Source organism: Antennarius striatus, chromosome 7 (assembly GCF_040054535.1).
Source record: "Antennarius striatus isolate MH-2024 chromosome 7, ASM4005453v1, whole genome shotgun sequence".
Lineage (NCBI taxonomy): Eukaryota > Metazoa > Chordata > Actinopteri > Lophiiformes > Antennariidae > Antennarius > Antennarius striatus.
The window spans coordinates 12580362-12607819 of record NC_090782.1 but is presented as its reverse complement, the minus strand read 5'-3'; the positions used below and the strand labels follow the sequence as shown (position 1 = coordinate 12607819).

At 41.8% G+C, this 27458-nt stretch overlaps 2 protein-coding genes across 6 annotated transcripts in view; both read left to right on the top strand.

Annotated features, from left to right (window-relative positions):
* The window catches only part of kif1aa (kinesin family member 1Aa), a 41789-nt gene extending 23146 nt beyond the window's left edge, over positions 1-18643 (top strand). For 2 of the 4 annotated variants that reach the window (XM_068320121.1, XM_068320117.1), the window contains 24 exons: positions 117-254; positions 4100-4218; positions 4340-4425; positions 4517-4646; positions 5426-5588; positions 5691-5781; positions 5863-5981; positions 6080-6135; positions 7534-7642; positions 7750-7816; positions 7921-8005; positions 8093-8198; positions 9756-9782; positions 11945-12059; positions 12181-12314; positions 12402-12463; positions 12543-12688; positions 13507-13695; positions 14133-14204; positions 14279-14397; positions 15003-15146; positions 15228-15420; positions 15507-15625; positions 15710-18643. In XM_068320121.1, coding sequence (XP_068176222.1) covers positions 117-254; positions 4100-4218; positions 4340-4425; positions 4517-4646; positions 5426-5588; positions 5691-5781; positions 5863-5981; positions 6080-6135; positions 7534-7642; positions 7750-7816; positions 7921-8005; positions 8093-8198; positions 9756-9782; positions 11945-12059; positions 12181-12314; positions 12402-12463; positions 12543-12688; positions 13507-13695; positions 14133-14204; positions 14279-14397; positions 15003-15146; positions 15228-15420; positions 15507-15625; positions 15710-15752 — 2632 coding nt within the window. In that variant the 3' untranslated portion in view covers positions 15753-18643. The remainder of the gene's footprint in view (positions 1-116; positions 255-4099; positions 4219-4339; positions 4426-4516; positions 4647-5425; positions 5589-5690; positions 5782-5862; positions 5982-6079; positions 6136-7533; positions 7643-7749; positions 7817-7920; positions 8006-8092; positions 8199-9755; positions 9783-11944; positions 12060-12180; positions 12315-12401; positions 12464-12542; positions 12689-13506; positions 13696-14132; positions 14205-14278; positions 14398-15002; positions 15147-15227; positions 15421-15506; positions 15626-15709) is intronic. The other 2 variants (XM_068320120.1, XM_068320119.1) reach the window with 1 other exon arrangement.
* Positions 18644-19723: 1080 nt separating this feature from the next.
* On the top strand, positions 19724-27328 carry scly (selenocysteine lyase). 2 transcript variants are annotated; one of them, XM_068320127.1, is made up of 13 exons: positions 19724-19833; positions 23493-23591; positions 23710-23819; positions 24048-24148; positions 24244-24421; positions 24546-24673; positions 24915-25070; positions 25156-25262; positions 25348-25384; positions 26291-26374; positions 26486-26585; positions 26739-26814; positions 26910-27327. In XM_068320127.1, exons 2-13 carry the CDS (start codon positions 23500-23502, stop codon positions 27061-27063), a joined length of 1323 nt encoding a protein of 440 aa, XP_068176228.1. In that variant the 5' UTR covers positions 19724-19833; positions 23493-23499; the 3' UTR covers positions 27064-27327. The 2 variants fall into 2 exon arrangements, with proteins under 2 accessions (XP_068176228.1, XP_068176227.1); XM_068320126.1 differs by lacking the exon at positions 19724-19833 and adding an exon at positions 19868-20163 and having other exon boundaries at positions 26910-27328.
* The last annotated feature ends 130 nt before the right edge of the window (positions 27329-27458 follow it).

Genomic DNA, 27458 nt, shown 5'->3' with positions numbered 1-27458 from the left:
CCTCAAACATGCTTATCTAACCTGTAATGCTCCATTTGTAATCAGACTGAGTAAACTGTCAGAGTATTTCCTGTTGCTGTGCACGTGTTTGACTCAGTCGTTGCTGCCTCTTACAGACAGAGGCTCGATCTCATGAGAGAGATGTATGATCGCGCTGCTGATGTGCCCAACAACACCACCGAAGACTCTGACAATGTCATGTCAGGAGGAGACCCCTTTTATGACCGCTTCCCCTGGTTCCGTCTGGTTGGAAGGTAAATACTGAACACCACTGGTCCTCTTCACTGTAGACACAGAGGAGGAGGAGAAGGAGGACATTCATGGTGACCTCACAGACCAACAACAGCCAGTAAACAGAAGCACATTGTTAGTCATACTTATCTATTCTGGATAATGGGAGTCTGTTGACTCTAACTGGCACACATATTGTGCATGTGGTGAACTAATGGACCTTGATGACAGACATAAGGATGAAGTGGTCTGCAGCCCACTTCATTATGGTCTCAGCCATTATGTGCTGAAGCCTGCTGTCCCTAGTCTGTGCACTGTTGCCATCAGCTCGTCCATTTCTATGAATGTACTAATTGTTATGATAATAAGTTTTAATCCAGCATCCTGAAAAATCTATGTGCTCAATCAGTGACTAAAAAAAAACAGTTGTTAGTCTGGTGGCTGTTGTGAATACATTCCTGTTGAACATGGGTTTACTCCTTTTAAACAAATGATGGATTTTATAATGAAAGGAAAGGATCGCTACTTGCAAGTCACAGGTCTGTCTTTCAATGGAAAGAACCATGAAACATTTGAGATTTCGTCAGTCCTCCTACTCAAAGCCTGCTGCTTCTCTCTCACCCACCTTGGCACACAGCCTCCACATCTCTGCCAAACTCTAACACCCTCATTCTCTGTCTCTTGCACATTGTCCCACACACACTCACATGGCCTTGTTACATAACAATCAGCACAGAAATCTCATTTAGCTGCTGCAAGACAAGCAAACATGATCAAACAATCTGAAAAATCTGAAAAATGTCCTCTTGAAATCCTTTGTATATCAACTCATTTTGAGTGTCTGTTCATGCAGTAGCTGACTCATACAGGCCCGTAGCGTTTGGGGTTAAGGTGTTTTTGTTGATAATCTGCAGGTAAATTGTATTTAAATGATATGAAGACAAACCTAGCCCTAAATTTAGATATCCTTGTTATGTATACTAGTTTGCAAGTCAGCATACAAAATATGATGCAGTACAGTAAGACTGTTTATTCTTTGGAGGAAATTCTCATTTCACATGAGCACAGACATGGACTAAGAGTTAAGAAAAAGTTATAAAGCTATTCAGATGAAGCAGATCAAGAAATAAACAAACAGTTAAATTTAACATGAACCCTCTTCCAGGAGGGTTAATGTTCCTGGAAGAGATTGGCCGTTCTTCCATAGGTTATAATGATCATCTTGGGGCCTGTGCTCTCTTATATCTGGGATCATCATTATGTTAACATGAATGCTGTCCACTTAAGCACACAGAGAAGGCAGATTTCAGCCCAGGCAGGTTTTCTCCTATGGTTTGATCAACATAGTTGCTCTACCACCCCTCCTCACTGAATAAGTGTGTGTTTTCTACCTAACTCTACTAACCTAGTTCCCATGTCTGTGGCTGTACCAGAAACCCAATATTCAACACATGCATGAGCGAACGCATGAGTGACCCCACCCCGTCCCCGACCCTCTCCAACTCTGAAATTACTGAGCTGGCTGACCCGCTGCGGGAGGGTCAAGGGGAGTTGGAGGAGTTGGAGGAGTTGGAGGACCTGGACGATGATATCTTTTTGGACGACCCGTGCTTGGAGCTTGGGGGAGAGGATGATGATGATGATGATGATGATGGTGATGATGATGATGATGATGATGATGATGAGGGCGAGCTCTGCCAAGGCTTCAGCGAAGGCCAGGATCCCTTTTACGACCGCTCGCCATTATTCAGTATAGTGGGAAGGTTGGTGAGGTTTCGGGAGCATGCTGGTGGAGGAAACTAGCTCTTTCACACTGAGACACTGGGTCTGTCTCCCTCTATAGGCGATAGTACGAATTACATGACATCGTCAACATGCAACGCTGAAGACACTTAGGGAATATTCTTACTATGTCCTCACTATGCTGTTATATATGTATGCATTAAGCACAAGATAGGTGGGTCAGACAATCATCTTGCTTTATTTTACAATGAGCTGTCCAGGCTTTACATTTAGGAACCAATAGAGTCAGGGCATTTTATTTAGGTAAACAAAAAAAATATTACACCCACATTATTTAAAAAAAGCATTTCAGTGAAATATTTTAATTTTTGTTTAAATTATTTTTAAATTATTTTTATTTCAGCTTTGAGAGATAATTATCATTCGAGTGTAGCTAGAGGAAATACATGAAAACCAGGTTTACTGATGGTGGGAGTTTCATTCATTCCATGTTGCCGAGTCCACCGAGTCAAACGAGTCACTTTAGTTTCTATTTCCTGTCTCAGTTGTCACCGTCACTGTGTCTCATGTTTAAGACACAACCTTCTCAAATGTCAAACCACCACACAGATTTGTTTCATGAGTGATCACTGGTGTAGACGTTTCTGGGCTTCAAGGGTTAGCATTTGTTTTAATCTCATACAATTTGACTGTTGCTTGATTCTTTTGTTTTGGCTGATTTTTCATGCTAACTTAATAGTAAATTCTTTCTCTGACATGTTTCTGTCCTATAAATTAAGCAAATCTATAGATTCAGCCCAGAAGGGGTCATATCATACCTCATGTTACCATGTAAACCCAAGCAAAGTTGATGCTCAACAGCTGCTTGATGTGCGTGTCTTACTAATGGCTAAATGCACACTGATAGCTTTAGAGGAGGCCATTCACAAGCCAAAGCACTGACAAGTGTCATGGAGTATATTCAGGTCTGATTTGCAACACAGGAGCCCAGACAAATGCTGAAAGTAAGAAATTATCCATATTAAATGTAAAAATGCTTTTCAAGGAAGACTCACTATCTCAATACGAAAGAGCTGGTTTCTACGGCAGCTGTCTCTTTTAGGCATGCCAGAGCACTTTTCATTTGAACCTTTTTTGTCAATTTGAACTTGAATGCGTTGATGGTGAACCTGCGCCCCTCCTTTGCACGAATTATCACTTCGACCCAGGAGGCGCATTTTTATTTCTGATGCCATCTTTGTTTTTGGATTTAGCACACAATATCAAGCTTTTGGCTTTTTATTTTTTCTTCTTCATTCAAGCTGAGCCATGTGCCATATGACAGTTTATGTTCCATTTGCTGTTGATTCTTTCGAGTCAAGCAGATGAAAGCATTTTCATTCACCTTTTATTTGTCCTGAGCATGCCTTATTTATGCACCTCACCAATCTTGTCATAATTTTGTCCTTTTTACACTCTCCACCCTTAAATGTCTATTGTTATTGTGGTCTTTGACTGCAAGATTAAGAAGAACAGTGAAAAACTACAGCTAGAGACAAAAAGATAGAGAAACACTACTGGAGCAGTGAGCCCAGCATGTCTTCAAACCTTAGTCAGCGTCCCCCAAGAACTGTCAGATAATGTAAACATAGTGCCTTAAGTGCTTACAGTATTTCTACCACATTTTATAATGTTCTCTTATAAGGAACATTTTTTATAGTAGCAACTAATCATTAGTGGATTCAAAAACACTTCACTTCACATGATGAAGTGCCTCATCTGCTGTCTTTTCATTAGTGAGCTTATTTCCAGTATAATCAACACATTTAAAGAATTCCAAGTTGACCCTTACACACATGCTCTCTAGCCTCACCAAGCTTTCACCAGTACAGTAAAAAGTTAGGAAATACTGCATGTGACCCATCGCTGTCCTGATAATGTCAGTAGTTATATATGGTGAGGAGACGCACCAACGTAGCGAGAGTAAAGGGCAGCCATGGCCGTCGGAAGAGCAGTCCCAGCTTCTGTTTGGTTGCTTTGCAGCTCTGTGTTCTGTTGTCCAGTCCAGTCGTTTGAGCCATCTCTTCGGTGTGGTTGTCTTAACCTTTAGTCATTCTTTGTCTGTCCCATCTTGCTTCCCATCCAGGGCGTTTGTTTACCTGAGCAATCTGCTGTATCCGGTTGCTCTTGTCCACCGCGTTGCTATCGTCAGTGAGAAGGGAGAAGTGAAGGGTTTCCTCCGAGTGGCGGTGCAGGCCATATCCGGTAAGGCTCGCATCCTCAATCACATCATCATTCAAATTCTGTGCATGACAGGATTTGAAGGGACAGGTTGTGTGTGACTTCTTGAGGGAGTGAAGTGAAGGTGCTTTGTGTTTCCCTCCAGCTGATGAGGAAGCCCCTGACTATGGATCAGGAGTGAGGCAGTCAGGCACTGCCAAAATCTCATTTGAGGATCAGCAATATGAAAAGGTATTAAATATCACAATCTCCTACATAGTACTGCACTGCATACACCAGTAAGCAACAAGCCCTTAATTCTATTTGTGCTCTGCTTTTGTAGTTCCAGTCTGAGTCCTGCTCCGTAGGACTGTCCCGCACAGGGGTCTCCCAGGAGGAGCTTCGTATCGTGGAGGGGGAGGGGCAGAATGCAGAAATGGGACCCTCAGCTGATGAGGTCAACAACAACACAGGTAAGTGTAATCCTCCTATATCCCGAATACTTTAGATACAAACACCTTGTGTGGTGTTTGTCTTCCGGTGTTTGTGGATGAAGGTTTAAAACAAATCAAGTCACATTATTTTACTCATGTCCTAATCTAAGTTACAGGCTGTACAGACAAAACATGGTTAATATTTGTTAATAACATCTGCTAGATATAATTTTCAAATACATGTAATGAAATATTATTTCTGTAAAGAGAGTTTTAGAATCAGTGGGTGGAATAATAGAAGAAATGCAAATAAACTTTATTTATGCGGGACTCATCAAAAGAAAGTGATCCACGGAGGTAAGTGTGAAAGAAAATTGAAAAACAAGCAATTAAAAAAACAACAACCAAAGGAATAAAGTAGAAGCAAAAATAAAACAAGAACATAGAAGTACAATCAAAATGGAAGAGAGAAAATTGGAATATGCTTTTATATGTTTTAATTAAGACACTGACTGAGACAATCTCATCTTCTCATGCAAGTCATTCCAGAGCTTCAGGATACTGGCGGATGTTTCATGTTTATCCTGATTAAATAGAAATGAAATGAGGCTCAGTTACAGAGAAACACAAAGGAGGAGTTTGGTATGATTATATATCAGCAGTGTTTCCAGCAGTAGAGCTGTTTATTACTTTGAACTGAACAAAACAAATAAACTAAACCACATCCATTCATGATAGACAATACCAGAGGATAGGGAAAAGCATCATGGCTTGCCTGGCCACCCAGAATGCAATGCTCTATTTTTATGTCCTCCCAGCTGGTGCAGGTGAGCCTGAGAACCCACTGAAGGCCTGTCTGGATGGCCCACTGGACACGACGCAGGAGCACCTGAAGATCGGTAACGTCTTCACCTTCAGGGTGACAGTCCTGCAGGCCTCCAGCATTTCTGCAGAGTACGCCGACATCTTCTGCCAGTTCAAGTGAGCACTTCATCTGAATGTTTTCAGTGTGCAGTTTAACTCTCACTGCTGTCTGTATCCACCATTTATACAGTTAAGTTTGTAATTTTTTCCTTCTATTAGTTTCATCCACCGCCATGATGAGGCTTTCTCCACTGAGCCCCTAAAAAACACGGGCCGTGGCCCCCCCCTGGGCTTCTACCACGTCCAGAACGTAAGTGCACCAGACTGATACAGTACAATGATGAGTGCTGTTGGGTTTTGATTTGTAAGATTGCTGTGTTTTTTCTTATAGATCGCTGTTGAAGTTACAAAATCTTTTGTTGACTACATCAAGACTCAACCAATTGTGTTTGAGGTTTTTGGACATTACCAGAAACAGCCTTTTCTTCCTCTCTGTAAAGATGACATCAGGTAGGTATCGGATTACTAGGTTTCTGATTTATTACACACACAGTTATAATGCAGACTGTGGAGTTTACACTTGGCATTTGATATTTTGTCATTAACAGTCCACTGCGTCCCTGCAGAAGACAGTTCCCACGAGTGATGCCTCTGTCCAAACCTGGTGAGCCCTGCTTGTAGAGTTTTTTTACTTTAATACCACCATTCATTTATGTTGTGCCGTTGTATCTTTGTTGTATCTTTGTATCGGTCCCCACGGAAACTCTTGTAATTGTGGCCTTATGTTGTCGGGTGTGATCAGTTGACTCAGACACATCACCGGACCGGGAGAAATCGCTGGAGCTGATCCGATACCTGGTACCGGATGTGTTCAATGGGGCGCTGGTGGACTCGTTGTCAGGCCACGCGCTGTCTGCTGCTGGCTTGGCTGCTTCCTTCCTATTGGAAGGAAATGAGCTAGCTCAGCTGACAGCTCCGCCCATCTCTATCTGTTCAGTTATTAAAGCTCAGAAGCCGGGTTGGTTATTGATGCCAAATCCAACAGAATCCTGGGACTGGAAGCCTTTTAATGTCAAAGTGTTTATCACAACAATACCAGGTTGAAGTAACAGCACATTACACTTGACTCATTCACTATTGTTGTATCTATTCAATGATCCAAACATCAGCAGCAAAAATCCTATATTTATGTGATATTTGTAAGTGCTTTTTAAAGGCTGGTTGAAGCTATAATGTCATCTGATTGAAACATTTAGACATAAAAGAGTGTTCCTGAATCAGGATTGGGTTGGATTGGCTCTCTGGTGTACTGTGTGGACTCTGTCGATGTGCATGGTGGATTCTCCTCTCAGTTCCTTCTGTGAGCGCCTGTCAGAGGGAATATTAACTAAACTGTAGATTATTTTTACCTGTAAACCAAGTGAACTGCTGATTCCCAGAGGGGACATTCAAAATGTTACAGCACTATCTGAAACACATTAGTGATGTAATAGACTTAAAATAATTAAGGAAATCATATTTAAAATCAAAATTTAATTCTAGTATATACTCTAAATTTGTGGACTGTCCAAATATGCGCATAGGATCTAGAAAGTGTCACACAATGTTTGAAATATTCTGCGTTCTCTATAATCTGAACTCTTTTTTACCTAAAAGAGAAGTAACACTGTCAGCTCATAATCAATTTACATTCACAACGCACTGATCAATAACATAAATAGTTAAAGGAGAACTATGCTAAAATGGTTGCGTGTATTAACACAACAGAGTGAATACCTATGAACACATGTATCTTAAAAATCTTAAATTGTTATCCTATGGGAATATAGTGGTTCTCCTCTGAAAGGCCTGCAGAGCAGCTGTTAACTGTGCTGAAGGGAAGGAGCGCCCCCTGCAGGTTGTAGTGGGATCCTCTTTTCCCTGCTGCATTACTGATTTCCTTTCTTCTTCCCCTTCTCTCTCCTCTCAAAGGTTAGAGCTGCTCTCTGCTATTAGCCTCTTGTCTCCTCTCTGACTGCCCTCATCTTGTCTCACACACACTCTGTCTTCCTTTTCAACACAGTACCTGCTACAAAGCTGACAGCTCTGACCCGGCCGCAAGCAGGACCCTGCCACAGCAAATATGATCTCATGGTATTCTTTGAGATCTGCGAGCTGGAGGCTAATGGAGAGTGAGTATCTAAACAGACATGCAGCGCTGAGTTTTTTGGTATCGTTTGATCGAGCTTCCAAAAGGCACCCACTCATAAATCAGTGAGTTTTATGTTCATCTTCTCAGCTACATCCCCGCAGTGGTCGACCACAGAGGAGGGATGCCTTGTCATGGTACATTCCTGCTGCACCAGGTTTGTCATTCATACCATGTACAAATAGAATAAGTGGAATATTTAAATGATTCTTACTGTAACTGCACATTGTTTTCTCTTTCCCATGTTTTCCATGACCAAAGGGCCTACAGAGGAGAATTGCTGTTACCATTGTACATGAGTCAGGAGGTGACATGGATTGGAAAGATATTCGAGAGCTTGTTGTGGGTACGTGTTCAGATGTTGCCCTGATGCTGATACTTCCTGTGGTCTGTGTACGAGCTGTTCTAACTTGAAGCCCTTGTGTCTGTCCAGGACGTCTCCGCAGCAACCCTGAAGCCGATGAGACCATCATTGACCCCAACATTCTCTCTCTCAACATCCTGGCTGCTGGGTATGTCAGGCCTTTGCCAGATGACCGGTACGTACTGACCCTCCTGCCCTATCCTGCTCATGAATCAATCAGTTTTTAAACTGTGGGTTGAGATAGATTGAGACGTATATTACTAATAATGAAATGAAAGGATAAAAAATGCATAGAAGATGTTTTTTGCTGACTTTGGAAACCATTCATCTTTGTGATTTTTATTTGTATTGTTATTGGAGCCGCTGTAGAGATGATGCATGGCATGATGCTCATAACCCCCCCCCCAACAAATGAAGCTTCCTGAAAGTTGTAGCAATCCTAAAGGAAGTAGTTTTCTTGCCATGTTTATTATTATGTGTGCATGAGTTTAGTTTCCTCTTTTGCTGGATTCCACTCAGAAAAATGCAAAGTGACCATTAACAAAGTGACTCAAATGCCCCCTGAGTGCTTTCTGAAGGCTGAATGAATCCCTGCTGGCTGTGCGGCCCTCCTGGTTAATCTGTGCTTTTATGTTGTTTGGTCACTCACACATCATATTCCATCTCACCTTGTTTACCTCCCCACCTCTAACCCATCTCATCTCTGAACCATGATTAAATCCACTAACCCCACAGTAATCTGCTTATGGAGCACCCCCCCCCCATTCGATCGTATCTCACTGCTGAATGAACATTTCAGTTGAATAACAACTTTAAAATGCATGCTAACATTTCACATAGGTAGTTTTAAATCACAATCAGAGCTATGTTTGGATGATGTCATATATTGTAGACACATTTTTTTAATCACAATTATATTTCATTCCTTGTTAAACTCTTCACCTGACGGTTGTAGAACATTGGTAAAAGTCTGTTAATCCTTCGCTGACCTGCATATTTTGTCAGTGAAACCCATAAAAAGGATATTTTTTGCTGGGTTGCATCAGATTACAGCAAATAACCATCCAGTAAACGAGAGTTGTACTGACATTCATACAGAATGTCGTTCAGTAACATTATTAAGTTCCCCATTGTCAAAACGAATCACCCTGTTCTGCCATGTTTTTTTAACAATATATTCCTGGCTTCCCTCTGATTAGTTACTTGTCGTGTTTCCTTCTGGCGTTAGAGGGCAGCATGAGTTTTTTAGCCTCTCAGCCTCGTAATGAGAACTTATGTTATTCAAAAAATGTAGTTGACTCACATAGCAAGCTACAGCTTTAACTTTTTATTGATTTGTCCTTCAGGCCCAGTCGCTTTACTTTAACAGCAACATGATACGGCTTCTGAACAATCACTAAATATTTGGCCAAAATTAATACATCATCAAAGGAAAATCAATGTCAGGTGTATTTTAGACCAGGTGGCATTTGATTTTTATGTTTTTGGCTCGTTGCGCTAATCCATCAACATTCCTGATTCCTTTCCAATATCATGACGATATCAACAACCTCATCACTCGGACCCAGCTTGACTGAATTCAGTCTAAAGGGAACAGACGCCCCTCTCGGCCTGGTTCCTTTTTCTCTGTGCTGTGGCGGCTTGCAGAGACTAACATTAAAGTATAAATGGATGCTAACATTTTTCTCCCTCCAGTCCACTAACAGAATGTTGTTGTTTTTTGCTTTTGCAGACAGTTTCTTGATTCGGACATGCCTAGGTATATTATTTTGCCTTTCTTCTCATCTTCTTAAGTTACACAAACACCTCATCCATCTCTTTGTCATTCCTACACGACTTTCATTTCATTCTTTACCCTTTCTGCCATCACTGTCAGCGGCTCGTCTGCGCCTCTGTTTGCTGTCCTTATGAGAAGTGACGGCTTGTGAAGCTGCATGTCTCCTGCTGGGTCGGGTGTGTGCTGAACTCTGACCAGGCTGTTGGACAGTTTATGCATGGCTTGCTTTACTTCCGTGGATCGTGTGTCTGCTGGAGGTGTCGTGGGGCCAGTATCACACTCTCTGTTCTCACTTGTGCAGTGGCTGCAGGAAATATCCAATGAAGCTGATATTAGACAGTCAATCAATTTTTGGTTTCTCTTGCTTTTGACAGCCGCCTTTCAGTGTGTTGACAGCAGTTTTGAGCAAAAGATTTGAGTGTTACTGTGGTCTGCCATCAGGGGGTGGTAGTGGTTCATTATTAGAACACAGTCGATAAGTAGAAATAAACACATCCTGGCCTGAACAATAATATTCATAAAAAGCTGAAAACATTTTCGTCTTTTCCTTCTCCAGTCTATTTATGAGTTTCATAATGTTGAACTTTGAAATGAGGCAATATTTTAAATCCAGTAATATGTTCTACTTTTGTAAACGGCTTAATCCCAAGAGAAACTTCCCATCACAGCCACGGACTATTAACAGGAACACTATTACTCAAGAGCTGTAATGTGGATCACATCATTTACAGTACCCACTCTGGCCCAGTATTCAAATGCAGCCATTATAAAGTAATCCAGTGAATCATTACCTCACCAGTAGCACTGTTGCCCAAAATTGCTGCAATGTTGTGAATATTTGTAAATCTCACTTGTACCTCGGTGAAACTGGGCCAAGCACCAGAAACAAACGGCTCCTCACATGTTCCGCCAGCAGCATGACTTCAACCCTGGCTGCTGCATTTTTTAGGAGGTAGTAAAAAACAGAGGAGCTCATGTTGGTGTTGTGCAAAGAGGAAATTGCTTTCCTGTCGTTTCAGCAAAGCATTTTCTACTTCTTGAACTTGCTAATTATTAAAAAACAGACCATTTCTGCATGGAGTTCTTTTATTTAAAGAGCAGCTGAGCATCCCTCTGCTACACAGTCTACTCAGTCCATTGCTGCGTGTTTTCTCCTGGGTGACACATTGTTCACATTCTCACAGGGTCATCTCAGGCCAAGGCCAGTGGGCGCAACATCTGAACCCTGAGAAGAGTTCATTCAGCCTGTTTTTGTGGCTTACAGAAACATCAGTGTCCTTTTTCAGTTCTTGCTTGGATTATCTTTTTTAAATTTAAGGCTGTACCGGGATGCAGGCCAGAAGAATAACTGGTTTCAGCGTGTGATTATTTCCCCTCGGGGGAAGTGGGAAAAATCAAATAAATCAGAGGCGTAACTGAAAGCAGCATTGTTTTGCTTGAGAAATGGCCATGTGCTAAGATTCAACCACTTCAGCAGTAGAGCAGGATGAGAGATTGCGTCAGGTCGATGGGCTTCCATAGGATTTCTCAACAGTCTCCTGTGGGTGAGCTGCTCTGTTTACAAGAGGAGATAATAGTATGAAAAACAGCATCCATGTCTCACAGGGGTACAAACCACAACATACTTCCTGACTCTCACTGTCTATTCTTTTGCCGATTTCTTCTTTCTCACAGCATTTCCTTGGAACTTGATCATAGGTATTTCACTGCCCCGCCCCATCTCATCTCCCTGTCCTTCATCCCCCCTTCCTGTTTCTGCCCACAGTCACCTCTGCTCTCTTTGTTTTTCTGTGTTGTTTCATTCGAGGCCAAACATCAACTCAGTCTGTTGCATGTAAAAGATTTCTTCATCAATTATATGCTTACATTTTGCAGAATACCAACTACTGTGTAAAAACTTTAATACTGCAATAGGAAATAGATTGTTTATTTACAAATCATATCATTTTCTCAGTGTATCAAATCAAATTTCAGTCTGCATCTTTGTGTAAGTGAAGTATTTTTGATTATTTAAACTTTTTTCCTGAGTTTTATGTTGATATCTGTTGTTTGTGTGACAGATATTAGCTCAGACTGTCCATTTGTAGTTCAGGTGTGAGATCTTTATTGCTGACTGTTGATTCGGTTTTTTAAAATTGTGTCAGGACCTTCTATCGTTTTGAGGCTGCTTGGGATAGCTCCATGCACAACTCCCTGCTGCTAAACCGAGTCACTCCTTGTGGGGAGAAGATCTACATGACTCTCTCTGCTTACTTGGAGGTGTGACACACTACCTATGTTCATGACAGCTAGAAATACTTTTCCTGTCATCAGGAATGATGTGTGAATTACTCTGGAGGATTTATGTTGGAAAACCCTCCTTTTTATTTATCAATTGCAGATGGAGAACTGCACCCAGCCTGCAGTCATTACCAAAGATATCTGCATGGTGTTTTACTCCCGGGACACAAAGCTCTCAGCCTCACGCTCCATCCGAAACCTTTTTGGTACTGGGAGCCTGAGAGCAGCAGATGGGTGGGTTCCAATCTTGAAACCATGACTAACATGTGTATCCTGTGTTCTCCAAGTTGATAAATAACTGTGGGCTTTTTGTGTTTCTAGAAACCGTGTAACTGGAGTTTATGAGGTCAGCTTGTGTAACCTTGCTGATGTAGGAAGCCCAGGTGAGATGCAAAACAAGTTTAGCATTCGTCATTAAGTTCACCTCAGCAATGTTTATAACTGTGCATTTGCCCACACCAGGTATGCAGCGGAGACGCAGGCGGGTGCTGGACACCTCAGTGGCCTACGTCCGTGGGGAGGAGAATCTGGCTGGCTGGAGGCCTCGCAGTGACAGCCTCATTCTGGACCACCAGTGGGAGCTGGAGAAACTCAGCCTCCTTCAAGATGTGAGGGAGCATCAGTTACTTTTACAGCATTAAAAAAAACATTTGGTCAGATTTGGTTCTGGTTTTCTTATTCTGTGCAGTACCCACTCTGCTTTGTCAAGGTTTAAGTTAAGACATGGTTTGTTTAATCCACAGAACACTTGGTGGGATGACTTTCAGACCAAAAATGTAAAAGTACTGTCAATGCGGAATGACACTACTTAAGTGTGCAGTTCTGTTATTTTGGTGATGTTGTTTGATTGAAGCACCACTTCACAAAGGTTTTTAGAAACGGGTTCATTAGTTTATGTGTAGTTGGAGAAAATACCTAAAAATATCATATGTAGGAATGACAAAAGTGGTCTAAAAGTGTATTTTCTGAAACTCATCTTCTTGGAAAGAGTGACGACCTCTGAATGTTGTCTTAAAATTTAAAGTAGGAGCATCAATGTTGTGATGATTTAGCTTAAAGAAAGATATTAACCATTGTGATTTTTCTGCTTCACTAATTCATAAAACTGGATATAGTATATAATAAGTAGCATTGATTTGACACACAACCATGCTGATAGATTAGGGAGAAGGTAGTGCTATGGTAATGGACAGAGCCAAGGACTGATCTTTGAGGGATTCCACAGGAGAGAGAAACCATCACAGATCGGCCAAAGTAAAATAAACAAATAAATATGAAGCAAATCAGGACGGAAACAGTATCAAAAATCCCAATGCATCCTCATCTTTTCAAACACAATTTATAGCATTGAAAGCAGCTCAGCTATGATCCACTGATCCATTTTCTACAAATTCAAGTCCAATAATAGTGATTTTTTTTTTCTCAGGTGGAGAAGACCAAACATTACCTCCTGCTCAGGGAGAAACTGGAGTCTACCTTGCTCCTGGGCCAGGAGCCCCTGTTGTCATGTGTCACTGAGGAGCTGAGCGAGTCTCCTCACATCTCAGGTCTGGAACAGGAGGTCATCTCCAACTCTGAGATCACCACTGAGAGGCAGAGGGAGCTTGCTGCCAAGGTCAGCCAACGCTACTTAGTCAATTTCGTGAATGACATAAAAAATTTGTAGGTTACAAAAGCTAGAAAACCAATGTGTAAAAAGAAGTAGTTTTTACTTTTTCTGTGTAAACACTACAGCTACACTACAGTAACCTCTGGATTCTTTTAAGGGAGTTGTCTCCTCCTTAAAGAGGAAAACTTTGACATAACATCACATAAGAGAGGGTGGCCAAGCGACATAAAAGTGTAATAAAGATGGATCCTTCAAAGGCAGTCAATAATATAGTTTGGTTCCAGAAAAGCATTCATCCTGCTCAAGTACAGTATGTGCTGTACCTCAACATGTGTGCTTTTATATCAAACAATAATGTACAGTTTTATATTGTCCATGTGATTCCACTTGTCTTGTGTGTGACCTCAGACGAAGCTCTGTCTTTTTTTTTTTGTCCTGTCCAGTGTTTGCGGCTGCTCACTCACTCCTTCAACCGAGAATACAGCCACGTGTGTGTCAGCGCCAGCGAAAGCAAGGTAGTGCTCCAAACACTCAGATTGAAACCCACAGCTGCCAAATGACGTTAAAGCTGAGTGTGTGTGTGTCACAGATCTCTGAGATGTCTGTCACCACGCTAAAAGACTCCACTTCCGTCTGTGCTCTCAACACAATCACACCCTCCTCAACATGCCCCTCACTGGTTGAGGGTTACGGCACCACTGCTCTCAGGTCAGTCCTAAGGTCCACTTGTATTCATTCATTTGGAAGCCACGTTACACTTTTTTTGGGACAGTGCAGTTTAGCTTTTTGTGTCTCCTGTAATGAACAACACGAGGAGGTGGATGTCAGGGTGGGTTCCATCCATCCGTCCGTCCATCATGTTTTGTTTCTGGTGAATGACTCAAAATCTGTTTGATACTTTTTCACAAATCTTTCTACACATAGTAAAACCAAGCACTGAACCAACGCCGTTAGTTGTGGAGGGATTTTTAATTTTTAATTTGCATTTTGATTATTTCTCTGTTTTCATGGTGATAATTTGAATTGGGGCTGCTTCTGCGAGAGCCACTTGTCTCCAATGAGGGTTTCCCTTAATGGAACTTATTTTAAACATTTTTTAAACTTGTTCTTGAATTTTTAAAAATTTCTCAGCTATTTCAGGGAAAGCTTAAATGACTTCTTTTGGTCATTTCTTGTTAATGAAATGCACTTAGGATGAGGGGATTTACAAAATGTTTCAGTGAGATAAGGCGATATGTTTGGAATTGTAAAGTCACTCATATATGGTACTTTGGTAACATTAGATGCTCAGCCTTACATTTTCCCTGCTGCAGACCCGCTGTGCCTCGCTCCCGTGCTGTTAGTCCCAGTCCTGATACACATCAGGACCCAGAGGTCAAGAAGTCCATCAATGGAGGCTCTGAAACCAAACCCCGGACTCACAGATTTGTTCCTGATATCCAGGAGATTAGAGTCAGGTAAATCTGTCACCACCTCTCTTTGTCCTCTTTCTGTGTCTTTCTTTGGCTCTCATTTGGTGACATAAACTATTTTTGCAGCCCCATTGTGTCTAAGAAGGGTTATATACATTTCTTGGAGCCGCACACCAACGGATGGGTGAAGCGCTACGTTGTTGTGCGACGGCCGTACGTCTACATCTACAACACGGAGCGAGACACTGTGGAACGGGCCATCCTCAACCTCTCCTCCGCCCAGGTGGAGTACAGCGAGGATCAGCAGGCGATGCTGAAGGTGTGTGAATCGCCAGTCTTCTTCACTTCACCCGTCTTAACAAGAAAGCTTTTTTTTTGGTATGATAAGTGTGTCTCTCTCAACAGACCCCAAATACGTTTGCCGTGTGTACAGAACACCGTGGAATACTGCTTCAGGCCGCTAATGACAAAGAGATGCATGATTGGCTGTATGCATTTAACCCTCTCCTGGCTGGAACCATCAGGTAATATCACCGCAAATGTAAAAGAAATCTTAGAAATTGAAGCTATATCTTTATTGTTAATAGAATTTCTGCTTTATCTCTCAGGTCCAAGCTGTCGAGGAGACGAGCCGGACAGATGAGGATGTGACCGGACAAAATTATTTAGAAAAAGATGAATGCAAAAAGACTAAATGTACATAGATCTTTGTCTTTATCCCTCCCACTGTGCTGAAGTCCCATCCTCCCTCCACTGTCACCAACAAACATCTTTCCTCTGTACATTCTCTGTGGATCATTATTGTCCTCAGCATCTAAAGCATCCCTATTGAGTCAGGCCTCTGCTGCAGTATGGGTCTTGTAGTCTGGAGAACCTCTTCAAAACGGTGTCACTGTACTGTACTGGAATCTATTCGTAGCTGGACAAACTGACAATATGGAGGAAGTAGGAACAGTTTCTTCTTTCAGATTACATATGTATGGTAATGTACTGTAGTTATTGTCAGTGACACATTAAGCCTTATACATGTATTCCTTAAAAATACAGTGACTTTTATTTTTACCTAAAGCTGCCATGTCAGTTAAGATGGCTAAATTTGCATCAGTAAACAGACAAACATTCAGATTCTTTTCCACTTGACTCTGCAGCACTATATGAAGTTTCTGGACTGATTTGCATACAAAATGCAGTTAGAAAAATACACTCTAAAACAAGAAAATAGCTGTCTAGTGTAACTCTTTAAAATAATCTGAATCGTGATGTTGAGTAGTCTGCCTTCTATTCCTAAAACTTCTTATTGAATCTTAGCACACGACTTGGTGAAGAAAATGCATTCCATCATAGATATCATCTTCTAGTGGAGTTTTCATGCTTTTAGCTACTAGTAGGAGCACTGAGGGTATCTACTTTCACATATCAAGTCATCCAATATCCATTTTAATCCTCTCATTATCCATGACTTTATTTATTTCAAAGTGTGATATATTTAGATAATTAACAGCATTATGATTTATTTCTGCATGTATTTATTTAGAAAGACATTTATATTTCTAAAGTAGTTGTACCGTGCAATTTCTGCACACTGCACTTTTTAATGAGTTCCTCAAATGTTTGAATAATGCAACCCTGGCCCCTTGTAGGTAATACGATTTAAATAACTTAATAATTTTATATTGGATTCTTTCTTTGCGCTGAAGATTACTTGAAGAATACTACCCCCTTTAAGATTAGGTATAGTCTCATCTGACCTTTGACCCAGCTAACAAGCAGTATAAATAGGTATAGAACATTAAGGTGGGCTGATCACTTGCAGGACAGAATAAGAAGCTGGCTTTCTGAATGATATGTATATTAATTAAATGTAGTGCCTCTCTTAACAATCATACTGTACAGTATGCCTCTGTGCCAGTTGCTTTGAAACTTCATCCTTTGTGCTGCTATAATACGGTTGTGGAAGTGTCTGCAGATCATATCACATCAAGTTTCTGCTTTTCATCACCATCACTGTTATAGTCAGTCAAAAATGTGTCCTTTTTGTTCCATACATGGCAACCAGGTGGGATTTGTTGTTGAATTTCCATAACACAGAGCATACTCCCACTTATACATTTACAAAATAATTAAATAATTAAATGTGTCAAGTTTAAAGTCTTCTGCTGTACTTCATCCTTAAGTAAAATGAATAATGAACTTTGCAGCTGTAATGTTTGTACAGCATTTCATTCAAACTGATCATTAATCTGGCACTAAAGTGTTTGACTCAGCTTCTGAGTTGTTGTGTGAACTTTTAATGGTATGCATGCCTCAGGTCAGCCAACCTGCAGATCGTGCTCAATGAAACGTGATGTTTCACTCACATACTCAAACAGCATCTGAAAGCATTATACAAAAACTGTTCGTTTATGTCCGTTGGCACAGCTGCTTTTAGCACGGTTTATATTCTAAAAAACAATTACAGTATGTGTATTTCTGTGTTTTACACAGATGTAATTGACAATAGGAACAAACTTTACTAAGGAAATATTATGAAAATGGTATGTATTCTCTGTGTTGTGGACATATTTTCAAGTGATCCAGTCACATTATTTGTAGTTATACATGTGTGTACAGTTGTCAGTAACTAGTTAATCAATCATATGTTTGTATATATCTCAAGTTAGTTGTGTGATCAATGTTCCTCAGACTGTCTGAGGCTTTAGTTGTATTTTATTCAGCGAGAGCATTATCATGGAGGGAAAATCCTGCTGTGCTGCACATGTCACTGTCTCACTCGTATCTGTTTCTTTTATCCAATCTTAGCTAGAACCTGAGATTATCCTGGACTGATCTCTGTTAACGTTATCCCTCTTGCTTTTTTTGGCCTTTTAATGTGTGTCACATTTGAGCCAACCAAAGTTTCATTGGTGCAGTCACACACAAAAAATCACTTTGAATGTACATTACTATTTCACACGACGTATTCTGCAGGAGTAGGTGTGTTTAGTTTTCCACATTCTGGTTCCTTATTGATTGTAGGTTGTTTACCATCAGGGATCAAGCTGTGGTTGTGGTACACATCCATAATTTGCCCACTAACGTGGTGTAAAGTTGGTGCACCAGGGCCCGGTCAGTCGTTGCACCCTGTCTGAGTTTCACTATTGTTTCAGTATCTACCTTCACCATCACACTCGGACAGCCTTCACCACACCTGCTTTTTCCAGTCCTTCTGTCCTTTGAAGGAAAAGCATTTCTGTGCTTCCATATATAGTCTGTTGTTTTGTTTGTTTGTTTGCATCAAATTGCACCCGTACATATTTCTTCTTCAATTAATTTGCATTGTATATAAACATGATTGCTGTGAACAGTGTATTATAAAGTTGCACCCATTTACAAAAGTCTGGGCTGTAGTTCAGTCAATGTCTCTGAGTGTTGGAGTTTACCGTCAGATGTTTGTGCACACTAAACACATTGTCATATATTAAATAAACATGGAAAATATTCAACACAATAATAGACTCCTCTTCCTTATCAATGAATCAATAACAGTTAAATGTATGAACTTTGTTCTCTGTGATGCACTGAGGACGAGTCCAGTGTTCATAGTCCACTAGGATTGGCTCCAGCAACCCACGTGATCTACAAGGGCGGAAGAAACGGTCAAGAAGTTGAATGAATGACTTTGTTATTAATCAAGTAGATAAATTGTGCAAAAAAAAAAGGTAATTTGTGGTTGGTATATTAATTCTTTGTTATAGCTGTACTTCTTGGCAGTAACTTACAACAGGCCTGTTTATTTCTCTTTGAAATGGTGGCACGTTAGTGAACACCATCTATTTGTGGGTTCTCCTGGTTCCTCCCACCTCCAAAAACACAGTTTCGGTGAATCGATCACGCCAAGTCGTTCGAGCAAACTGTTCACTAGTCTGATGGTTACTAGACTAAATCCTCTTGACATGTTGTGTGATCGGACTTTATCCATGGCCTGAAGTCTAATTAGGACATCATCATCTTCATCTTCCACATGGTGGCCGACACAGGCAATCAAATGTCTCCCTTTGTAACTTTCAATTATATGAATTATACATGAATGTTCACCCGGTCGGAATTCAGGCTCATAGGACCCAAAATTAACTTTAAAAAGAATTAGCCCTGTTGAATTTTTTTTTTGACTAATCGCATCCTTATGGTTCCCGATTAAACCCGGAACCTATGGAGAAAAGTCTATTTATCTAAATTGTGACGTCAACGCTGTGATCAGAGTTGCCGTGTCCTTTACTGGCACTGGTGCATTGCTTATAATATATTTGTTCAATATGTTGTTTTCTACATATTTTCTTTTTCTGCTCGCCTATATACGTTTTGTTTCTTCTTTATTACAAAAACCTCGACTATTGTGCATTTTCAAATGAATGTTCACCATAATTTGTAAAACAGAAATCTCGATAAATTGCGCTTCTTTATACCGATGGTTCTATCACAATTTATAAATTGTGTTTGTTTGGTAGTATATGAATATATCTCAACACAGTGAAGAATATTTTATATTTAAAAATGAATTCACATCATGTCAAAGTTATTTTGAGCGTCTCTGACATCTTCAAAATTGTTTTTTTTACGTATTTCCTGTGAAACATCTGGCAACCCAGCGATGACCCGTCCTATCCAGCCTCCACCCTCTCGGGTTAGCTAGCTAGCTGGCGACGGATAACACACAAGTCAATGCATTCAAATACTCCTGTCAGCGCTCAATCAGGTCAGACACAGAGCCAGTGAGCTCAGCCTGCTATGTTAAAATAAGGGGAGCATATCTGACTCATTGTTCTATTTCTGAAAGCAAATGAACTGTTTGTGTTGTTAGCACAGATGGCGTTAGCAGCACTTCCGATCGTTAGCTCTGGAAGTTAAGCAGCTCCGACAGTTCGGGGTGAGGTTCACTAACCTGCTGTCGCTACTGTCTGACGTCACCAGGGTGCAAGACGGTGTTTGTTAGTTATAACAAATGTATGTTCCCTGGACACTGATTAAATAAAAACTGTAGGTGCACAGAAGCTATTTACCCTGCAGCAATGTGTTCACCACAGGGGTACGTGTGTAATACAAGTGTTGTGCTCACGTTATTTACGTCATCATATATTTTTTTTCTTCTTTTCCTTTCGGCTTTTCCCTTCAGGGGTCGCCACAGCGAATCAATTTCCTCCATCTAGCCCTGTCCTTTGAATCCTCTTCTCTCACACCAACTACCTTCATGTCTTCCCTCATTACATCCATAAACCTCCTCTTTGGTCTTCCTCTAGGCCTCCTGCCTGGCAGTTCAAAACTCAGCATCCTTCTACCAATATATTCACCATCTCTCCTCTGGACATGTCCAAACCATCTCAGTCTGGCCTCTCTGACTTTATCTCCAAAACCTCTAACATGTGCTGTCCCTCTGATGTACACATTCCTGATCCTATCCTTCCTGGTCACTCCCAGAGAGAACCTCAGCATCTTCATCTCTGCTACCTCCAGCTCTGTCTCCTGTCTTTTCCTCAGTGACACTGTCTCTAGACCAAACAACATCGCTGGTCTCACCACAGTTTTGTACACCTTTCCCTTCATTTTAGCTGATACTCTTCTATCACACATTACACCTGACACCTTCCTCCACCCGTTCCATCCTGCCTGGACACGCTTCTTCACCTCTTTTCCACACTCTCCATTGCTCTGGACTGTTGAGCCTAAGTACTTAAAATCCTCCACCTTCTTGATCTCTTCTCCCTGTAACCTCACTCTTCCACTTGGGTCCCTCTCATTCACACACATGTACTCTGTCTTACTGCGGCTAACCTTCATTCCTCTCCTTTCCAGGACAAACCTCCACTTTTCTAGCTTCTCCTCCACCTGTTCCCTGCTCTCACTACAGATCACAATGTCATCTGCAAACATCATAGTCCATGGAGATTCCTGTCTTACCTCGTCTGTCAGCCTGTCCATCACCATGGCAAACAAGAAGGGGCTCAGAGCTGATCCCTGATGCAGTCCCACCTCCACCTTGAACTCCTCTGTCACACCTACAGCACACCTCACCACTGTCTTACAGTCTTCATACATGTCCTGCACCGTTCTAACATACTTCTCTGCCACTCCAGACTTCCTCATACAATACCACAGTTCCTCTCTGGGCACCCTGTCATAAGCTTTCTCCAGATCTACAAAAACACAATGCAGCTCCCTCTGGCCTTCTCTGTACTTCTCTATCAACATCCTCAAAGCAAATACTGCATCTGTAGTACTCTTTTTTGGCATGAAACCATACTGCTGCTCACAAATGTTCAATTCTGCCCTTAGTCTAGCTTCCACTACTCTCTCCCATAACTTCATTGTATGGCTCATCAGCTTTATTCCTCTGTAGTTGCCACAACTCTGCACATCTCCCTTGTTCTTAAAAATGGGCACCAGCACACTTCTCCTCCATTCCTCAGGCATCTTCTCACTATCTAAGATCCTGTTGAACAACCCAGTCAGAAACTCTACCGCCACCTCTCCTAGACACTTCCATACCTCTACAGGTATATCATCAGGACCGACTGCCTTTCCACTCTTCATCCTCTTCAATGCCCTCCTCACTTCATCCTGACTAATCTTTGCTACATCCTGGTCCACAACAGTCACCTCTTCTAGTTTTTGTTCTCATCTCATTTTCCATGTCCATCAACTCTTCAAAGTACTCTTTCCATCTTCCCATCACACTACTGGCACCTGTCAATAGACTTCCATCCCTATCCTTAATCACCCTAACCTGCTGCACGTCCTTCCCATCTCTATCTCTCTGTCTTGCCAACCAGTATAGATCAGTCTCTCCCTCCTTACTGTCCAACCTAGCATACAAGTCATCATAAGCTTCTTGTTTGGCCTTTGCTACCTCTACCTTCACCTTATGCTGCATCTCCCTGTACTCCTGTCTACTCTCCTCAGTCCTCTCAGTGTCCCACTTCCTCTTAGCTAACCTCTTTGTCTGTATAGACTCCTGTACCTCCTCATTCCACCACCAAGTCTCCTTATCTACTTTCCTTCCAGATGACACACCAAGTACTCTCCTACCTGTCTCCCTGATCACATTAGCTGTAGTTGTCCAGTCATCTGGAAGCACCTCCTGGCCACCCAGAGCCTGTCTTAACTCCTTCCTAAAAGTCATGCAACACTCTTCCTTTTTCAGCTTCCACCATTTCGTCTTCTGCTCTGCCTTTGCCCTCTTCATCTTCCTCACCACCAGAGTCATCCTACACACCACCATCCTATGCTGTTTGGCTACACTCTCACCTACCACTACTTTGCAGTCACTGATCTCTTTCAGGTTACACCGTCTACACAAGATGTAGTCTACCTGTGTGCTCCTACCGCCACTCTTATAGGTCACTCTATGTTCCTGCCTCTTCTGGAAGAAAGTATTCACTACAGCCATTTCCATCCTTTTTGAAAAGTCAACTACCATCTGTCCTTCTGCGTTCCTCTCCTGGATACCAAACCTGCCCATCACAACCTCATCACCTCTGTTTCCTGCACCAACATGTCCATTGAAGTCTGCTCCAATGACAACTCTCTCACTTCTAGGCATGCTCTGCATCACTTCATCAAGGTCCGACCAGAATTTCTCCTTCTCCTCCAGCTCACATCCTACCTGTGGAGCATACCCGCTAACAACATTGAACATCACACCTTCTATTTCTAGCTTCAGACTCATCACTCTATCTGACACTCTTTTTACCTCCAGGACATTCCTAACAAACTCCTCCTTCAAGATAACTCCTACTCCATTTCTCTTCCCATCTACACCATGATAGAACAACTTGAACCCTGCTCCTAAACTTCTAGCCTTGCTACCTTTCCACCTGGTCTCCTGGACACACAGTATGTCTACCTTCCTCCTCTGCATCATGTCAACCAACTCTCTACCTTTTCCTGTCATAGTTCCAACATTCAACGTCCCTACTCTCAGTCCTATACTCTTGGTGTTCCTCTTCTCTTTCTTCGTGCGAATGCACTTTCCTCCTCTCCTTCTTCGACCAACAGTAATCCAATTTCCACCGGCGCCCTGTAGGTCAACAGCGCCGATGGCGGTCGTTGTTAACCCGGGCCTCGACCGATCCGGTATGGAAGTCATAGGTTTGATTCGCATCTTTGATTTGGCAAAAGTTTTACGCCGGATGCCCTTCCTGACGCAACCCTCTGTATTTATCCGGGCTTGGGACCGGCACAATAAGACACTGGCTTGTGTCCTCTTGCGGCTACATTTTTTAATATAAAAAATATTGCCGTTCGTTTTTAGTGTTTGAATTTATAACAATTATAGTTAGTAATTATTTTGCTTCCAATTCTGCCCAATCGTAAATTAATCTGCAGTGACATACTGCTAAATATGTTTTCCTTCTATAGGGTTATAATGGACGAACGGGGTGATGACGTCACATCTAGGAAGGGCCACACCTTCACTGGCCAGACCTTCCAACACTATTCAGAAATGAATCCAGACAGGTAAAGGGATGTGAACCACAGTTAGTGCTGTGGTGTTCCATTAATGTTAGTGGCTTTATGCTGTAGAGGCTATTCAGTGAAGAGATGAGGACGTGTCCATTGTTTTACTGTAACACAGGATCTACATGGACTACAACGCCACTACTCCACTGGAGCCAGAAGTAATCCAGTCCATCTCTGAAGCCCTCCAGGACGCCTGGGGAAACCCAAGTAGCAGTTACATAGCAGGTGAGGATGTCTTAAACCTGCATGAAAGTGGCATGGAATTATTATTGTAATTGGATGTTTTGTGTGCGTGCGTGTGTGTGTGTGTGTGTGTGTGTGTGTGTGTGTGTGTGTTTGATGAACTTTCTTCATCTGTTTGCTGCTTTTCCTTGATGGACCTTTTCAGTACTTAGCTGACTGTGCTGCATGCAAATTTAAAACAGTCACCTTATGTATCATGTTTGTTTACAGGCGCTAAAGCTAAGGCTGTGATCAATCAGTCCAGGGAGAATGTAGCGAGAATGATCGGAGGTAAAGCTGAAGACATCATTTTCACATCAGGTGGAACAGAGGTAATCATTCCTCTGGTTTTCTAAAGCTAAGTCAGTCGACACTCTTCTTTAGCGTGCATGCAGTGATCGTTCATGGCATTCACATCTGATTTCAGGCTAATAACATGGTGCTCCACACTGCTATAGAGCACTTCAGGAGAAGCTGCAAGGCTGCAGAGGAAAGTGATGAGCATCAGATTGTATGGGGCGGCCTTCCTCACATCATCACCTCTAATGTGGAGCATGACTCAGTCAAACTAGCAGCTGAGAACCTGCAGAGGGAGGGCAAGGCAGGTGGGTGACCACGATGTACATTATTATTGAGACTAATACCAGGAAAATTAAATATTGTTTAAAATGACTTAAAGGAGTTTTCTTACATTTTTTCCCCCTTTTTGCGACTGTGTTTTTGTCACAGATGTGACTTTTGTGCATGTGTCTAAGGTGACTGCAAAGGTGGAGGTTGAAGACATCGTTGCTATGGTGTGTCCCAACACTTGCCTCATCTCCGTCATGCTGGCTAACAATGAGACAGGAGTCATCATGGTGAGAATTACAGTAGATATAAACTAGAATATTTATTTACAGCAATGACGAGGAATTCTCACAAAAGACTTCAGGATTCTGTGTGTTTTTGAAGGAGATGATTATTGGACGTTTAACAATAGCTAGTAGCTCTTAGCATGTATCATCCAGTATACACCAAACTCACATTCTTAAATAAAATTTTAGTTTATGAACAAAAAAGTTTTGTATGTATGACTATGTGCACCGTTCCTGTTGTCAGCCAGTCCGGGAGATCTGCCAGAGGATAAAGTCTCTCAACAAGCGGAGGAAGTGTCTCCGGATCCTGCTCCACACTGATGCTGCTCAGGCTCTTGGGAAAATTCCAGTGGATGCTCGTGAATTAGAAGTGGATTATCTCACCATAGTGGGACACAAGGTCAGTAACCTGTTGTGTCAAATACCATTATGTAAAATCCGAGAAAAAACGAGGACATTTTCTCAGGATATTTTTATATCTCTAGTTCTACGCCCCGCGGATTGGTGCGTTGTATGTGAACAGACCCGGGACGAGGACGCCGTTGTATCCAATGCTGTTTGGAGGGGGACAGGAGAGAAACTTCAGACCGGGGTAACACAACACCTCATAATTTGATCAATAACTTGTGCTGCACATTTAAAGTTAAGGCTGTGTCATGTCTTTCTGGATGTTACAGCACAGAGAACACACCAATGATTGCAGGTCTAGGAAAGGTATGTCTCCTGCTCCATATTAGTGACAGTGGATTTTTTACAAGCACTAGTTTTTCCACAACATTTCACCTTAAATGGAGTTTTATCTTCTGTTTGTCTTCCTGAATAGACCGAACAAAAAGACAAAATATTTTAAAAAGTTGTACATTTGTCTGTTTCTCTCGAGTATTTCACTGCTTCTGCATCAAGTAAAACAATTTAAAGCAACACAACAGTTCATGCACTTAATTAAAGTCAAAGGTATGAACATTTTTAAAAATCTGAATTCAAATGTAAAACTCACACCATCTCTTTGCACATTGTTCTCAGATGCTAGATCTTCAGCATCCAGAAGGCTGCTTTTGTGCTGTTTTCATGTAAATCACCCAGATATCATGTTGAAAGCATGCAATTTAAAGACATGAATTTCAGAAAATAACTCTAAATGGTTTGTTCTCATGAAAATTCCGGCATGGTGGGGTATCTAAGAATCTATCAAAGAAATATTTCCTCACAAATGTGATCTTTTTAATACTTAATATTTACAAGTGATCTACAGCTCATGATAGGTTTATTAAACCAAATAAGGAGCATCAGTTACACTTGGCTAATGTTATGCATTCCACTGTATGCCATTCATTCTTTCCATGTCACTGATGTAATGATGTCACTGATTGTGTTACTTCATGACTCAGCCTCAATTTTCAATGCATTACACTTTTCCAAAACATGGCAAACTACATTTTGTTGTTCATCATTCTCTTTTCCTCTGGCCTTTAAAATAACACTTCTTGTCTTCCTACTATCAGTCTATAATTATTATACCCTTATGTCAAACTCTTTGAAATGGGTTTTAGTTGCTGTTGGGGTAGAAGAACTATGGAACCACTGACTGTACCATCTATAGCTGCGGATTTGTGTTCTCAGGCTGCAGAGCTGGTGACCTTGAATCTGTCTGATTATGAGAACCACATGCAAGGCATCAAACTTTACCTGGAGGAACGGCTGCAGGTGAGTTTGACTCCGATCAGAGATGAACTTTGACACATTTACCGTTTGACTGATGATGTAAGACGTGAGTGGGAAGCATGCACTGTGTCATGGGTGTGCTTTCCTGTACAGGCTGCCTTTAAAGACAAGATCCGCTTCAACAGCCGCTACCCAGGCTCTAATATCCTCCCTAACACATGTAACGTGTCCATCCTGGGCCCAGCATTACAAGGTGATGTCATCACTAATGGGCCCCCACCTATCCATGCTTCAACTTCACACCAGAGTTTGTTGGACAGTCCATGACCTGCACAGACAGACCATGACCTGCACAGGCCTGTGTGTGAACTCCAAGGGTCTGAATGGTTGATGTCTCCTGTTATAGGCTGGAGGGTGTTGTCCAACTGCACGAGGCTACTGGCTAGCGTTGGCGCCGCCTGCCACTCAGACAAAGGAAACAGGTAACAACTCCTCTTTCTCCTGTTATGCTTTAGTCCAGATGCAGCATTGACGGAGATTACATAACTCCCCACACTGCATTGTGTCTGTCCACCAGGCCCTCACATATCCTCCTGAGCTGCGGGGTGCCCTCAGAGGTAGCGGCTAACGCCCTGAGACTGAGCGTGGGACGGGGGACAACCAAAGCGGATGTGGATGCAGTGGTGGAGGACCTGAGGCAAACTGTTGGCCTGCTGGAGGAAATGGACTGATGGTGGTGATTCTAGAGGTCAAAAAAAGGACATAGATAATTCAAATGATCATTTTTGTCTGCTGTTAAATTAAAGTCTGGTGTTTTGAGGAACAGGAAGTAGATTTGATATTGCTGATGTACTCTTTAGCGTAGAGTCACCTTTAACAACGACTTTTCATAGTTATAGAGTCATAGTTATGTTTTAACAGGGCCTCTTTCACACTGGGCCTCTAATGGATCATGTCAAATTGATGAAATATTTAAAGGGAATAATAAAAGGCATGGCCTTGATGTAACCTGAGGGCTGATGTTATGGAGAGATGACGGTTCTCTGCTTCCATCACGTCATGTGAGCACCTGATCAGCTAATTGGAGCCAGGGCGAGAACTGAATGAAAACACTCACATACACTTT

Bases quoted from the DNA above. Each gene is read 5' to 3' on its own strand.
- scly (XM_068320126.1), top strand. The intron at 23,592-23,709 runs GTAAAGGGATGT...ACTGTAACACAG, and splicing joins TCAGAAATGAATCCAGACAG to GATCTACATGGACTACAACG. The intron at 24,149-24,243 runs GTAATCATTCCT...ATCTGATTTCAG, and splicing joins TCACATCAGGTGGAACAGAG to GCTAATAACATGGTGCTCCA.